This window comes from Strix uralensis, chromosome 3 (genome assembly GCF_047716275.1).
Source record: "Strix uralensis isolate ZFMK-TIS-50842 chromosome 3, bStrUra1, whole genome shotgun sequence".
Taxonomy (NCBI): Eukaryota; Metazoa; Chordata; class Aves; order Strigiformes; family Strigidae; genus Strix; species Strix uralensis.
Window position 1 is genome coordinate 56,989,263 of NC_133974.1, and position 17,520 is coordinate 57,006,782.

Here is a 17,520-nt window from a genome sequence, read left to right on the forward strand (position 1 = left end):
GAATGGTGAAAGGCAAACAACCTTCCACAGAGCAGCCACAAAGTGTGCACAGAAAGTTTGGAGAGCATGTGAAAGTTTTAGAGAGGTTTCCAAAGGGAAGGTTGATTATAGTGCATTTACTTATAGGGTGAGTGAGAGTTGGTGTAGATAGAGGTACTTGAGAAATGTACGTCAAACCACTGGTACTGTTGAATGCTAACAGCCTGCTGGGCTCTAACTGGATTCTGCAGCTGTGTGACTTGCTCCATCCACCACTTTGTGCATGGATAAATGCATAAAACCAGGAGAGAGCAAAACCTTGTGTTTTATCTCTTCTCACAGTATTCAGACAGGAACTCTGACTCTTGATGACTGTTTCCTAGATTTGGCAGACTGCTTTTTGATGCATAATCTTTCCTCCTGCATTTCCTCTAGGACAGACTAATCCCAAGATTAAGGCAGATCAGATGAAAGGCTGTTTCCATAGCAGATGCTGTCATATGAGTGCCAAGTTCCTCTTGTGATAGAGCAAGGCCATAGGGCAATGCAGACAGTGGGGCAAATCCTGTTTGTCTTGACTAATTCTCAACTCAGTCCTAGTTCCCTTTTTCCCCTGCAGAAAACAAACCACACCAAGCATCCAATTAAGAGACCAAATCGCCTGAAATTCTAACCCAGGCTTGTATTTTCATCTCTCATGAATAATGATTGGCAGTAAGGTTTGCATTTGTTATGTTTAACTTGTTGAGTAGCAGTTTGCGTGGTCCTGGAGCCAGCTACAGGAGGGAGCTGCCTGCTGACTACCACAAGAATTGCACTGTGCAGCTGCACGCCCGCAGCTATGCTGGAAAATGAGACAGCAGATCCAAGAGCCACTCTCAAAAATTACTTAAGCAGGTCTAATAAGTAAGTCCTTTAACAGAAATTGATACTACTGAGACTGTTCCGTAAAATCACAGCAGTTTATTTCACTATCATCTTTGGATGAGGCTTTCTACTAAACAGAGAAAACAAGGTTATCTATGAGGTGTACCTGTTATTTCAATAGTTAGATTGGAGATCTTAACGTCCTTCTGACACAAAATGTTACAGTTCCTATGACAACTGTTCCTTTCTCCTCTGGAGCATGGACTAACGATAGCACTTTATTACATGATCATGTAAGCTGGGCACCGTGACAGCCTTGTCATCTCCGCTCTGGTGTTTGCTCCTAAATGGCATTTAGCTGAAGCCCGCTTGTATTGTGCAGAGCATGAATTGGAGTGACTGACCTTCACTGTGCTTACTGCCTGCCACCTCTGACTTCCCAGCTTCCTGCTTTTCATTAGTAGGGTCACTTTCTACCAAAATACATTTGGTATGCTGAATTTTATTAACAAAAATTTTTAGAAATTTATTTCTGCAGTAGCAATTCTATACACTGACTAACATTAATTAACAATAGTATCTTAACAAGTACACAGAGTACTAATCTGTATCAAACCAATCTGCTGACAAAAATTGATGAGTATAGCAGCCAAACCAGACTATGCAGCAGATTCCTGTAGTTACTTCTGCAACACATTTAGGAGAAATTATAACAAGTTGAACAGATATATTAAAAGACTTTATTCACAATAGAGAAATTTTTACAAATATAAGTTCTTAAAAATTAAGCATCTTGATCTATTACGTATTCCATAATTTCAGTTTATATAAAGATGAAAAGACTAAATGGACTATGTACAAATCAAAACCAATTTAAATGCACGATAGAAATGGATAATATGTATGATGAAGTCACCATAGAAACAGTGAGCCATTGGGCATTGCAAAAATCTGTGTACAACCAACACATATGCAATACTTATCTCACAAACAATCAACTTTTTTTTCCCCCATGAAACAATGTGGGTGCCATTTAAAGTGATCTACCTCTTATGACTTAACTTATGCAGATTTAAATGTGTTATTATGCTACAAAGAAATGGAAGAAGTATAGGCAGTGTGTTTATGCAAAGATAATGCCTCCACCCCCCCCCACCCCCCCAACAATAAAGCAATTTCTTTTGCTCTTATCAATGACTGGGAACACAAAGTGACTATCACTAGCCATTTCCATGCAGCTAGTTAAGTGAACGGGAAATAAAATGGAGGTTATCTCAGCAATCTAACAAGCAGTGGTAAGTACTGACTGTTTCAAAATGATTGCTCTAACTTTGGTGTTTGGGGGTTATTTAAAAAAAAAAAGAAGAAAAATCAATATATTCTCAGTTTATGAAAAGGTTTTTTTTTTTTTTTCTTACAATTGGCAGATCTACACGTTGTACAATCTTCTTGTCTACTTACATTAGTTTACAAAAAGTACAGTATAGTGCAGTTTGTACATACAACCTGAATACCAGTATCAGTCACATCAAATTTGTGCTCTTTCAAATCATCATAACTCCCAAACTAAAAAAAAATATTCATACTAAATGTCTGTATTACAAGAAAACAGTCATGATGCTTATATTTAAGTACATAGGACCCAATGCATACAAGAGTTGTGTGTTTGTAGCCTACTTTTTGAAACATGGAGAAGAGCTATTTGGTTCTCCACTGTTTCTCTTCAGCTTGTTAAGTGAAGGCAGGATCACTAGACACATCTGGGGGAAGCACACTGTGGTTAAGAAAACCATTTAAAAAGAGGCTTACAAAACATTTCTCAAAGGCTGCTTTTGTCTGAGCTACTGTAGTTATTTAACTGATATGAGGCCTATAGCAGCACATGCACAACCATGTGGGTAGGCAGCAGCAGGTGACCCAATAAAGATAACTAAGATAAAAGTAATTATTATTACTTTTTGGTTAAAGAGGGAAAAGAATTTTTGTTTTTTATTCCACAGCTATAATTTCTCTGTGGTACTTGGGGGAAAAAAAAAAAAGCTCTCTTATAAATACTGTTTCTGAAGAAATACAATGAAATATAGTCCTCCAATGATATAAGTTCTGGAGTATCAAAATCAGCAGGAGTTCTGCTTTTCAACAGAGGAGAGCCAAGACTTCATCCTTGCTTGTTCAGTTTCAGAAAACTGTTACTGTGTGACATGAGGGAATCCATACTTTAAAAAAGAAACTGAAAATAATTAATAGTTAAAAAAAGGCAGTAAAGCAAAATGTCTTGAGCCACTTGTGCCGGTTCCATGTAAGCAGGCTTTACCTGAGGCAGATGCACATACACATGTATCCATCCATTCTCCCAGTGCTGGGTGGCCCAGGCTCAGCAGGGTACCCGTATTAACTTCCACATACGAATGCCGAGCTCTGCCAGGCCTGCGATGGAAGGATCAGCATCACTGAAGCTCCTCTTGCCTTGCCCTCTACATGAATGTCTTTGGCAGCTCATGTGGCACATGCCATCTTCCCTGTCTGCAGGGGAAGCAGAGAGGCAGTGCTGTCTTTATAGACTCCAGAGGGTAAAAAGTTTATGGGTCAGCCTCCAGCTGCTATACATAAAAATGTAATTAGTTATCTTTGCTCTTGGCTTCTGCCTAAGAAAACCTACATTGCAGACCTTTATCAGTATAGAAAAAATGTACTCTGTAATGCCTAAACAAATGTGCTTCCTCAGCTGTGATTAAATATGCTGGACATGTGAGCTATCTTACTAAATACCTTTAAAGATGATTACTGTTCAGAACCATATTTGTTTTGTTGTAGTCCAATCAGTGAATAATGTGCTTTCTCAGAATGGGAAGCCAGGTGGTGTACCCTACTCAAAATGTATGAAAGTCATCCTGTCACTAAATGGAAACATAGGTAGACTTAATCATATAAACCGCTCCTAACTACACTTAAGTAGAAACAGGAATTAATCGTGCCTCTTTTTTTCCCTTTGGTGATGCCACGAAGTAAAACATTTTTGGCAAAGCTGTTACCTTTCATAGTAAGACAGGCCTCTAATCTAGGGAATATTTTTAAGCATGCTGTGTTTCTCTCACTTAGAGAAGACAGACTCGGTGCTTTCAGAAGTTTTAGTTCTACACTGGATGGTTTCCTCTCTGAATGTTTATCTTCTTTTAAGGAGACAAGTTTTCTTCAAGGCATCTGAACATCTAGCATTATTCATGTAGATACATTAAATTGCTTTGTGACAATAAACTATCAAGTCTGGTGTCAAGTCTGAACCTATGTGAATGTTTGAGAAAATCCCAGAAAACCAAAAAAATTGTCTCTGTTATAATTTTCAGCTTCCAGAAAAATGTCATTGAGTATTTTTTTGTCTTTTTACTATCCAACCAAATGAAAGCTACTGGACTAAATACATAAAGAAGGTAAGACTCCCTTTCTTAATGAGAAATTAGTATCTGATTTTACTCCATAATAGCCTGACTAAAGACATGAGAATAACACCACTTAGAAAAGGGAGGAAACAATTTATTCTATTACAATATTCTAAGCAAAACCTGAAAAACTGAGGTCTGCTAACTAATGTGCTAAATTCATAGAAACTAGTTTAGTCTGACTTCAACGTATACTGCAGCTTCAGAGTCATGTCTGCATGAGATGAAAATATTCCTATGTAGACTTCATTGACAATGAAATACATCAGATATTTTACCAAGTAATGATAGACCCGCATAAGAAGAGGCTGTCACAGTCACAAGATTTGTCTTGGATGACACACAAAACAAATTAACATAGAACAAAAACCCAGAAAAAAGCTCTTTATACTTAATTCAATATGGCTTTTTGCAACATGGCAAAATATTACAGCTTAAAGCAGACATCTCCTCACAGAGGAGAAAAGAATTTTGCAGTCAAATTAAAAGCATAACAGGAAACAAGTAACATGCAGACCCTCTGCTCTTTTTGGCCAAGATGACACTGCAGCCTAACAAAATCTGGAGAGATGTCCTATTTCTCTTCTAAGAAGTGTTTCAGCTGGATTAGAGGACTGAGGTTTTATCATAATTAGTTTGGGTCCATTCATAAATATTTACTGGTAAAGAAAACAGACTGCAAAACACTTGATTTAAAAGTTTAACTCAGGAATTTAAAACCAAATCATCTGTTCAAGTCCTGGAAAGAAACATAAGGAATGAAACAAAGTATAACTTAATCTTCATCTATTTCTGATTTTCTTCTTTATTCCCATTGTCTTTGTGAAGAACAGGGAGAGGATGAGCCTCTGTGTTGAAGACCCAGTGTTCGAATGGAAGAAGATCATCTTCAGAAAACAGCAAATACAAGTACCTGGCAAGAAAAAAAGCAGGAAATGTGACCACATCAGGGAAGTCAAACTACAGTAGTTTTCAGGAAAACATAAATACCTGATTTCCCTAGATGAATGCATCAATGGAAACAGCTGACCACACCCAAAACACCAGTAAATCCCAGCATCACAGTGATTAGCACAGAACTTTGGGGCTACTCAACTTAGATTGAAATCAAGGGCAATAGCAACTGCAGACCAACAAAAGAATGCCTCTATCCTGATGGAGGACAAAGACGTTTAGGCCATCAAGGTTCTATTTGCTTCCATTTCATCCTTGGTAATTTTATTACATATTGTTTTGATAATATACAACCATAATAATTTTTTTCCTCCTAACTGTCCACATATATCAAGGTGTAGGAATGAAAATATTGTAGTCCAATCCTGTCTTACTGCTGAGAACAACCTCTGGCTTAGGATTTTTAAAGAAAAAAACCAGCATTAGACCAGTAGCTTGGGCACCCATTTACTAGGACAGGGTCTATTAAATCCAGCAGTAACCAAGAAACAAATCCAACATTTAAATTTGTTGTCACGATACAAGGTAGTAGGTACTGTAGCATGATTACTGAAGTCTGCTTACAGATGAAAGTCTGCTTAGCAAATGGAATTTTATTTTTTTCTCAATCACTGTCCCCTGAAGGCTTTTCTTGGTCTAATTCTGATAGGCCAATTTAAAAGGTATAGTAGAGGGAGCACACTATCTCAAAAAACCATATATGTTTATAAACATATTTATGATATTTCATTTACTTGAGTATTACACTTTCTGTTGAAATGTCATGATTGCTTTTTTCTGGGCCTTGCAACTTTTCTTGCACAGAAAAAAAAAAAAAAAAAAAAGTGAAGAGATCAAGACAAAACTTCCTTTATTTCATTAACAACTTAGGAGACGGTGATAGATAATGAAAGCTTTTGTTTTTCTATCTTAACAGACCCTGTGAGCTTACCATGCAAGTTGACTTATTTTTTCTTTTTCTGTAGTTTTAAAATGAAAAGTATGCAATACAAGCCTGATAAATCCTCTGTCTAGTTAACCTGTTTCACTAGTGTTGGCATATGTAAGTAGATCCTATCAAATCTAGGAGATGTAATTTCTCAACAAAGACTATCAAGTACTTTATCAGAAGTAAAGATAATTTCCGGAAATCACAGAATTTAGTTTATTGATAGAGAAGGGGAAAAAAAAGGCAATTTGACTTCCCGTCACCCAAGGAAAGCTCTACTATTTCAGTCAGATTTTGTTACGTGAATGTCAAGGGTACTAATGATAAATACTTATCTGTAAAGATGATACATAGAACTACTTCATATTAATAAAAGTCAACTTTCTTAACTTACTTGAGTGTCTCTGAAAGGAAGAAACTTTGCTGCACATCATCATGGCTTTCATGATTGTTATAAACATCTCTAATGCCAGAATAGCCACCATCTACTCTGCAGTGTTTTTCCAGTGCCTGAAGAGGAGGGAAAAAAATACCCAGTGGAATTAACAAAATGAATCATCTGTCAGTTTTTCTTTGACAATAAAACTATCCAAAAAAATTTGTCGCTAATTTTTTGATAAAGAGATGAAAACTAGATAAAGCCTTAAATAGAAAACTCTTTTTAAAAAGACATAGGCACACATGTTTAAATTTACGTTTAGGAAGAGAAGCAAAATACTGAATTAATAAAAGAAGTGAACACAAACCAGCTTTCAGAAGGAAAGATATAGAGATGTAAAGATATATGGATTTTCACTTATTTTCTTTTTTCTCTTTTCAGTAGGAATAAAAATATCCTTTTTCTCACAGGCTTGTCTATCAGCCTTCAGAGATTGTGTCACATATACGTTTCTTGGTCGTATTTTAGTGCTTAAAAATTATGGTGATAGAATTGAATACCATGATAAAGACCAGTCTTTTTCTTACCTCCTGCAGGTCACTTCAAAAAAGGAAAGGCAATGCTCCATTTTTTATGTAAGTTGTTTGGTTTCTTTTTGCAATTATTTCATTTTTCAATGGGAAACCTCTGATACTGGGCTGTGACTGAATTTCTTTTCTGCAGTAGGTACTATTTTTCTTTGACACCTTTCTGAAAAAGCTTTGTCTGTTACACAGGAGTAGACAGAAAGCTAGTATGTGGCTGGACTTAAGGCAACATGTTTGAGATTTAAGTATAAGAATGTGTTTTTCTCTAACTAGTTTCCAAACTGTGTATGCAGGTAAAAGGTATAAAACAGATGATTGATTCCTATTTTCCAATAAAAAGGAGCACATGGACCACCTAAAAATATAATTTCTTTTCTGCTGACAGTAATGATCTATATGATCAGCTAATTATCAAGGAGAAAAAAGATAAGATGAAGGGTGTATACAGAAGGGCAAAAAACCATGTACCTGGTGTTGGAAGTGTAGAAGGTATATACAGTTATACTATTTAATAAACTTTGCTGCTTTCCTTTATTTTAGACAGGTGGTTTACATTATACAGGTACCTATATGCCTATATATGAGCCATAACTTCTTTAAATATACTGCTATCCAATACCTTATTTGAATATTAGTTCTCTTATCACTGCTTTGTTTAAAAATATTCATTCACTTTTTTTCTTTATAATTGACCTATTTAACAAGGTTGAAAGTATTCTTAGTCTCTTCATTTTTCTTCATTCTGTTTTATAATAACTCTCTAGTATCATGCAGTATGATAAAGGAGTGAAGAGGATCTAAGATGATTATATTTAAAACATTATTAAAAAATTAATCCAGAAAATGCTCTTTAGCCCTAAATAACTTCTCACAATGAAAATGACAGTAAGCATGGTGGATTACTACATTCACTCAGAGCCACACTACTCTGAAATGTGTTTGCTGTGGAGACAGATTTTGGAACAACAACTTTTAGGCAGAAATACCTGCAGCTTTATCAAGCCCCTGACAGAGGGATGAAAGACAACTAGTTCCTCCATTTCTGGAGTTATTACAAAAATCACTGATGTGATTACAGGATGTGTAGATTTTATTTAGGGAAAGATGCTGCATTTCAAACCACATATGGCAAAAACCTATGAAAAGGTAGAAGATATGTCTAAACAAGCAAAGGCAGAATAAGCATTTTCTGATGAGAGATGAGATTAAAGTCACTAATAATTACTGAGGTATCTATCACCTCCACCTACTCTAAAGGCTGTTGAAGATCTGTGTTTTGCTGTGGGTAGATATCCTAAATGTCCTTGTTTTTGCTGGAGTCCCTGTAGCTATCTGCATATATTTAGCTTGCATGTCAGGCTCTCCATAGTTTTCACTGGAGACTAAGCTGCCTATTGTATATTTAAAAGGGATTTTTTTCCATGAGAGATCTTTTAAAATATAACAGGCCTATTTGTCTTTTCTTATGTGTCTTTAGGTTTTTTAATTTTCCTGGACCCTTTTACTAAGTGACAAATATACTTAAGTTTAAACAAGTAATTTCCCCTGGCTGGTACTTCTTCCCTCTTGTCTACTTCAACCTGCAATGAATTCAAAATGCTGAAGCTGTGTCTGGATTTTCAATGTCAAACACAAGATTATGTTTTCCAGCAGAAGGAGAACTTGAACTTGAAGGATAAGGCTATTATTCAAGGAAACATCTGCATTCTAAACAGGGTGAGGTAAAATAAAAGCAAATTGCATTTGCAGTTTATGTGCTCCAACATGTAGTTAGAGCCTTCTTTATGAGTTCACTGTAGGGAGATACCATATAGGTACCTGAACACACTCCTGTGATGTAAACTAAGAGGCTGACTTGCACCATGTTAGCCATCTGGTGGTATCTACTTGATGCAAACGTGAAGCATCTTACCTCCTCAAAGCTACTTTCCACTTCACTAAAGGAACAGGAAATTCATGTGCAGCATTAGTATGATAAAAAGGCTCTTGGTTGTCAGCCTCCTTTAACTGGCAGTAATGTCCTTTTGTGCACGTACCTGCAGTTTCAGAGTACGGTGATGTTCACACTGACAGTGGGGTAGTGGTGGGTGGGAAGAAACAATCAAACACATTTTAAATTAGTAGTTCTCAGAAAATGAGGGTGGCTAAGATCAGTTATGCTAGAGTAATGGAAAACATCAAGCGAAGTGAAAACTGGCTGACAGTCTAAAAGTATCATAAAGGGAAAAAACAAAGGAAGTGCTATGAATTCAAAATATGTGCCACATTTATAATGCAGAAAGGGAGACTTTCATGAGCTAAACTGATAAAACCTTTCTGACTCAGTAACAGTGGATATTGCTGTTGGTTATAACTGCATTTTCTCCAACTGCTGAAGTACATACAGAATGATCTTGCCCTCAAATTAAAGCAGCAAACCAAGTTTCCAAAGAAAAAATGGTGAGGCCAGAGCACGTGTTTAGTCTATAAAAGTTAGAGAAAGAATTAATAGACTTCTTGAAGAGTTCAGAAGTCATGACTGACAGAGCAGCCTCCTTTTCTACTACAAGGGCCCTGGGAAATGAGTTCTTACTGCCAGTGTCATGAGTTGAAAATGGGCATGAAACACCTGAAGAACAACTTTTTTGGGCAACAACAAATGGTCTGACTGTTCTCCCTTTTTTATTGTTTCAATCTCAGCTTCCTCTTTGTGCAACAGGTGTTGGTAACAAAGCATATTCAGTGGTCAGGGACTTCCCCAAGAACAAAGGGGTGGAGTGCTGTGCTCTCTGGTGCAAGAATAAGGAGCAAGAGGCAGCAGAATTTATTAAATAGTTGTGGTGAGCTATCATGACACATGCTGGAACAAAAAAAATAGAGTTTCAGGTGGAGCTGTACAGGCTATAAAAATCAAGGAAGAAGAGAAAAAAAAGAAAAAAGATTTGAAACCTACAACTGTGTAACTTCTGTGAAGCTGTAAGATTTGTTTTTGTGAAACATGCAACTGCACATTAGGACAGTGGAAGCTGGGCCTGTACAGAATGGGACCAACTGCATCTCCCACACATGGGCTATAATCCACTATGTTAGCACCAGATGAGAGTAACCACAGGAATGTTTAACAGGGAATGCATGGGGAGCATTAAGAAGGTAAACAAGTGTACAAACTTGAAATAAACCCAAACAAACTGAACCAAGAGGGTAAAGAATAACAATAAGGAAAACATTCCAATTGTTTATAACAATGTTATCAGTGTGGGCAGCAGCAACGAGTCAGGAAAAACATCTCCTGGAGAAGGAACACTTGGCATTGCTGTAGCCTGGTGGGATGACTTCCACAAACAGCCATTGTATATTTTCCAATTATAACCTGCCTGGGAAGATTCCACTAGTGAAATGTGTGCCTATGGGTGGTGTTAGCAAAAAAGAAAGCAAGGGAACAGGACTCTAAATTAGAGGCTTTTTTTAAAAAAAATTGCTTTGGAATCATTAACTCAGAAGCATAATGTTTCAGGACCAATAGAACCAACCTGAGGGAGGCAAATAAAAATGTCCTAAATAAATACAGTCTACCTAGCTGAATACAGTGTTGACTGCAGATATGGAATTGCTGTGACTAGTCAAACAAGGAGAAGTTAGAGAGTAGAAGTATAGTTAATGCTAGCAGCTATTCTTTCATGGAAAGCAGATTTTACCATAAATTTCATTCTTCAAGAATACCTAATTACCAAACTTGAAACGCTCTTTTCTTCACAACACTCAACAACATTTGCACATTTGATATACGTTCAGTATCTCACACAGTGAATACTGAATACAATTACAGATCTTGGTTGCTCTTGAGGGAGCCACGTGGTTGTCCTGTCGCAGCCAGGTATATGGAGTCATAATCCAGTAACAGCTCTCTAGTAGGGTCCTCGGGGATGAGAAACTGCATGACACAAGTCTACATGTTCTTCCCTTAGTACAGAACAACCTTCTACAACTAGTAGTGTAGGCCCATCCAAGAAAGTTATGATCATACACTCCTAGAAACAAGAGGTGTTGGGCAAACTGACAGTGGGATGTTTTTGAAATGCTGGAAAGCAGTAACTCTGCAAAGGATTGGTCCCTGTGAACAAAATACTGTACGGAGTGTTGGGGGTTTTTTAATTTTATTTTTCTTAAGAATACAGAGCCGCAAGAATAAAGTTCTTCAGCTTTCTGTATCTCCTATAAGATCTCAGCCTGCTTAGAAATTCCAGAGTAAGAGTGAAAGGCAGATAATTTATCAAGGGCAACATCAATGAGAGGAGAAAATAAGGGAACTCTAGAAGTATAATAAGGACCCATACCTGGAGGATGAAACATGGTAAATCCAAAGGCTCTCATCTCTAACAGTAGGAGTGATTAACCACTGAAATAAGGGAAACAATGCATTTGGCAAGCCTATTTTTGCAGTATAGACTGGCTGCCCACTTGGAAGGCTTGTGCTAGACAAACACAAATAGCTAGGTTCAGCATGCCTGGTTGAAGCTCAAACACTAGTGGGACACAGCAATTTAAATCTAGAAGAGATTGTAATCATTAATGGAGTTCAGTACAGATGACCTATGCTTTTTGAAAGGGACCCCCCCTTTTTAAAATATTTGGTACTCTCTAGTACTTCATCTTGGCCTTCACTGCTTTAATTAAAATCACCTTTGTACAATTACTGTTGAAAATACACCTCATAAAACTTATTTCCATGTCCAAGGCTCAAGTTTGACACACATTTGCACTTTCCATTCACATGCAGCAATACTCAACATCTTGAGCAGTATACCCAAATATGACCCTGATCTGAGAATTATTTAAGAAGGAGAAATCACAAGGTATTTTTCTAATATACAATACCAGCAGTATTTGGTTTTGTCAAAATGATCCTAGTTCATCTATTTAGTAAATGAATCTCTGGACATTTGTGTTGATATTACTGATTTAAAATAAATATTTACTCTCCAACTGCTAAACAATATCCAGATATCATTCAATAATTCACTTAACAAGATATTGGGATTTAATAAGAAAAAGGTCCAATAGAACATTACCTCGACGGCTTCCCATCCCCACTGCCTGTACTTTGGATCATGAGTCAGCCGCCACATGTACATGTAGGTCTCTATGACTTCTGGTCGTAGGATGTAGTATTTTTCATTTTGTCTTGTAGCAATGGCCTCAACACCACCATCAAATCTGAAGGCTTCTGGTCCCAGTTTCATGCCTAGCCAATATAAAAACACATGCTAAGGGCATTAAAAAAGGTTTCAAATTATGTAACCTACCAAATCAACTATCCTTTCATGTGGCACAAAGCCAGGTTACCCAAAAGGTATATAATTGCTGAACAATACTGCAGCACCTCCCGTTTTTAATTTTGTAAATAATTCAGAGGAGGAGAGAGCTGTTCATCAATGCTTTAAACAGCAGTTCCAGTCTGAACAGTGATGCTAACATTTGCATTCTGGAAGACTTCATATTAACTAGCAACATGTGAAATTTTGCTTAAAAGATAAGGATATTTACTTTTCTGTATCAAACTGGAAAATACACTCTGGGACTTGAAATGCTGCCAGGGTTATTTCCATAAGAAGATGAAAGAATCCAAAGAAATTTCCTGCACAGAAATCCACTTTCTTTATGCAATTCTATTCTTTGCAGCATTGTACCAACATTGAGAATAAAATAATTTTTTGTGCATAAAACATGATTAATAGCTATATTGATGCACAAATGAACAGGGTCCTTCTCTTATTTGTATTCAGCTATACAGAAATTGGCAATGTGGAAAAAAAGGCTGTCATGTTAATTACTAGAGTGAGTAGATATGATTCAGGTGCACAGACATTATTTATAAAACAGAGCAGCCATTCTTGAAGTCACTCTTAAAGGACTTGTAGCATTTGCTCTGAAAGGATGAAGAGTTCTCACCATCATACAACTTTCATTCAGCACTACACAAAAATACTGATAGCTGCCTTCACAAAGTCAAACTGTGAAACTAAACTCTGCAATACAGTACTTACTTGTACGATCATAGGATTCATGGCAAGTCCTAGCAATTTCAGCACCAAGCTCGATGTGGTGGCCCGTCTTGTCATTAGGTGCTCCGTCTGCTCCTAGAGCAAACATGCCTCCAGCAAAACAAGTGAGATGTCCCATCTTGTGTTCAAGCAGTCCACCCTTCCACTCAGCGATGTATGTCAGCCCCCCGCTTGATTTTCGAATGAGGTGGGTCTCTATGGCCTGCAAAAGTACATGACTTCAAACCAAAGATACCATTTGGTAATGTATGAAGGACGAAGACAAAATTGTCTTGTATGTTGGTTCGTTTTTCTCTGTATTGCCTTTGCTTATAAAGTAAAATGGATAGTATGAGCTAGCATAACCTCAAAGTGCAGCCAAACCAGCACAGATTATCATACATCAGTAACAATGATTAATTTTGCTACATCTTTGAGAAATTTACTCAATACATTTTATAAAAATATTGGAAAGACCTAAAAAATACAATTCCATTTTAAAATTATTTTATTTCTTTCCCTTTCTACTTTGAGCAATTTCAGGTAATTTCACTTTTAATGGTGATTAGCCATCACTTCATCTTTCATACTTCCCATTTAATTCTGACTTAAAGGATGTGGTTTATTGATATAGTTTCATGTCAATTACATGCAGACATAACTCATGTTCAAGATGTCTGGCTCAGTGAGTGCACTGAATAATGTTAGGCCTCTGAGTCTGTATGGCATTCCCAAAGTACAATGAGTTTCCCCTCCCAGACTGAATTCCTCTGTAGTGATCAGTCAAGAGTAGGGTTCCACTGAGATTTTGGAAAAACAACCTAACCAGAATAAAAATATACAAATCTCCTAGAGAGAATTAGAAGTTGGTGCTGTTAGCAGTGTATGGTCACTGATTACAAAATCCAGGAAAACAACCTTCCCTTGTGGGAGGAACAGAATTAAAACAGTAGAGGAGATGCAGAAGAGCACATTAATTAGAAGCCCACACAGAAAATAAGCTATTACTCTGTAAAGGGTAATGGAAAGGAGACAAATGACGCTATCATACATTCAGTTATCTAGCAGTGCTCTGGTCTATTCTATTCAAATCGTAAGATCCAGAAACAGTACTCAACAGGCATTGTACAAGAGAAAAAACTTGGAATAAAATATCAGTATGGAGAACTATTAACAAAAAATCTAGGATTTTTAAAAAAGTATTATAAAGAGAAGGTATTGATTGTAGTTGTTTCTTCCCATTTAAACATCTGTAGAGCTTGTTTTTATAGGAATCAAAAATCTTCTCTAAACTAGAAGCATCAGCAGAAAAACTGTTCAAGTTTTACTTACTAAGTAGTTCTTTTGTCCCAAGAATGTCACATTGAAAACTACACTTTGTTTTCCACTAATATTAGTGCAAAGCACTTAGTAACGATGTTTTCTGCCCAGCTCCAGATCCACTATTTGCTCAGAAAACTCCTCCATCCCTTTGTTTCCTCCTTGATTGTATGTTTTTAGCACTAGCTACTTACTGAAAAGCATACATACATTTTAAAGCAGCAGTAAATAATAAAGATTCCTATGCTTTAAACAAATCCTACATAATTTAACCTATAAAAAGAGGAATTAAATATGAAAGGGCAAAGGTGGGAAAACAGTTTCTTTAAGCATCCAAACCACAGACCCCGCTGTGGAAGATGAAAGAGTTACAGAGGCGGAATAGGTGTCGAGCTATTTGGAGGTCGTGTATTCCAAGTGCATATAAAAAAAGCTTTTCTGTCAGGTTAGGAAACTAGTAGTGGAATACCTAGGTACTTTAAAAAAAAAAGTTCTTTAAACATGTCTCTTGTGCTCACTTGGGTATAAAATATTTGGATTTATAATTGAAGACTGATAGAACGGAGTTGAAAAAACTTGCTACAAAATGTATTAATGCATAAACAGGCAAAATTTGTGAGAAGACAGAAATAATTGGAAAACTTCCAGAATCTTTCAGAGTGCTGTTCACATTTTTATTAAACAGTTTATATTTTGTAATAGGATGCACAACAGTTTTGTGGGAAATAGCTTTCAGGCTACTTAGGCATTCTAAAAAATAAGCTACCTAAAACCAAGTTCAGAAATTAAAAACTTTACATTTCATTAAACCTTTCAGCATAGTATCCCCATCTCACCAACTCAACAATTCTGGAAGTAGCTGCTAACTCTACTGGTCACTTAGCTGTTGAGTCAGAATTAATTTTAAAAGTAAACAAATATAAAAATAGATTGATGACTAAATTTACCTATATTGCAAATTTTTTAGTAAAGAATTAATGACAGAATGAACTATTACTGTACCTGAGAGAAATAACAGTAATCATGCACCTTCAGAACTAGAGTAACTAGTCCAAAGTTGGTTCTTGTAGTATGAAAATGGATTTTGCGATACCAATTAGTCTTTCAGAGATTTTTCCCCTCTTTTGGCACAAGATTAAAGTTCAGGCTGAAAAAAGATGACTTCCACTTGGGAAATTTTAAAATTATTCTAACAAACTGGTGTTAAGAAACTAACAAATTGATGTTAATTGATACTAAAAATGTCACAAAATAAAAATATATTTCCAAATTAATTATCCATGTTTAGTAAAGCAAATCATCTTGGTTTTATATATGGGTCCTATTAAGAACTAGTACATATGCCTATTAAAAGTTATTTTTATTATGTATGCCTATTAAAAGTTATTTTTATTAGGTGTCTTATTTAAAGCTATTTTTATTAGGTAATTATTTGATATATTACAGATTCTCAAATTGCCTTGTCATACTTTGTAAAATCATGGGTCCCTGAGTGCTAGATAATACCTATACTGATGTATATACCTTTATGAATGGCATGCTAGGTAACTAATCATTTCTACCTAGACATGAAATCCAAATAACCTTTGATATGTACAAATAACCTTCAGAAGCCATAAGCTCAAGTGTGCCAAACTTGCAATTTCCTCAGCACTCAACAATCTCTTACTCTGGAAGACAGGAAAACAAATACTGTAACTTGGTAAAGCCTAAACTTCATTTGAAATTATATGCTTAAGAAGTAATAGTTTCTAGAAGTTACATGATTTAAGTAACCTGACCTCCACTGAACAGCTTTCATAAAGTGTGAAAGGCAGAGGAGCGTCTCTTCCCAGAAGGCTGGTAGCTCTTTTTGGGGTACTGGGTGGTGCACCAGCAGAGTTCACAAAACCACTGCCAGGGATCTTACAGCAGGCTTTCGAAAGTTTCAGCTAAATCTGAGAAGTTTCTTCATGGACCATTTTCGGTCTGAGCTAGAGAAAATATTTTTGTCAGAAATAGGTTTCCCTTCTCTCATCATTATTCATCTACCCTCCGACTGAGAATACAGAGACTAGCTGCTTGCCCTGAAACAACATTCTCCAACGGCTTGCTAATTTGCAGTATCAAAGCCACATGAAGTTTGGAATAATTCCAGCATGGCACTGAAGTGTCAGATTACAATGAATTTGTTAGGTGTGTTCCAGTTGTTTGAGGAGCTCAACATAAAAAAAAAAAGTTATTATAAAAAATCAGCATATTTAGAAAGCCTCAAAAATGTAAATGCTTTTGATCTTAAAAAAATGTATAACCTGCATTTATACAAAGAAACTCCCCAACATTAATTATCGATGAATGTATTCATTGAAATTTTGAACTCCTGTATCAGTAACAGTATTTGCAGCATTAAGATGTGGTAAAACCTTCTTTTTTCCCACAAGTCCAATCTACCTATAGTTTAATTTCAGAATTTACTTCCAAATATTGTTAAAACACTACGCCTGGAATGTATAATGTTTGTATAATGCATTAGTATAATAAAATATTTTCAAAGTAAACAATAAACAAAAATCAATACTCTTTCAATTATCAATTCTGAATCTATACCCAAACTGCCAAAGTGCCATCTATCATCCATCTATTGGAAATTCACAAAACTGCTATTCACATTTTTGGATATTTTTTTGTGGTTGCAATATGTAATTCTGTGAGCAGAACATCGAAATATTTTTCAGTGAGTTTCACAAAGGTTGTAAGTGCCATCAGGCTGGACTGAACTTACTGAAAGACATTCATTTTTTAAATAAGCTTGAGGCCTAGAGCAGGACTAAATCACTAGCAGGAATACATGGGCAATTGTTTTAAGTATAAAAAAACTTGGAACGCAAAGTTGAGAAAGTACTAGGACGAGAAGAAATACTATCGGTTTAAACAAAGATATAGTAAGGGTGCCTGAACTTGAGCAGCAGGATGGAAAGGCAGGGTTAGCAACCCATAGGGAAATGCTACTTGCTATCTGCAGTGCCGTGGGCACAGTTCTGGCAGGAAAATCAAGTTACCAAAACAAGTT

The 17,520-nt window shown here is 36.3% G+C and overlaps 1 protein-coding gene across 1 annotated transcript in view; it reads right to left on the reverse strand.

The window, feature by feature from the left end:
- Positions 1-1,572: 1,572 nt before the first annotated feature.
- Positions 1,573-17,520, reverse strand: part of MAN1A1 (mannosidase alpha class 1A member 1) — a 151,994-nt gene continuing 136,046 nt past the window's right edge. The window contains exons 9-12 of the mRNA XM_074862390.1: positions 13,155-13,374; positions 12,180-12,352; positions 6,560-6,675; positions 1,573-5,196 (exon numbers count right to left, since the gene is read on the reverse strand). Of these exons, the coding sequence (XP_074718491.1) occupies positions 5,070-5,196; positions 6,560-6,675; positions 12,180-12,352; positions 13,155-13,374 (636 nt within the window). The 3' untranslated portion in view covers positions 1,573-5,069. The remainder of the gene's footprint in view (positions 5,197-6,559; positions 6,676-12,179; positions 12,353-13,154; positions 13,375-17,520) is intronic.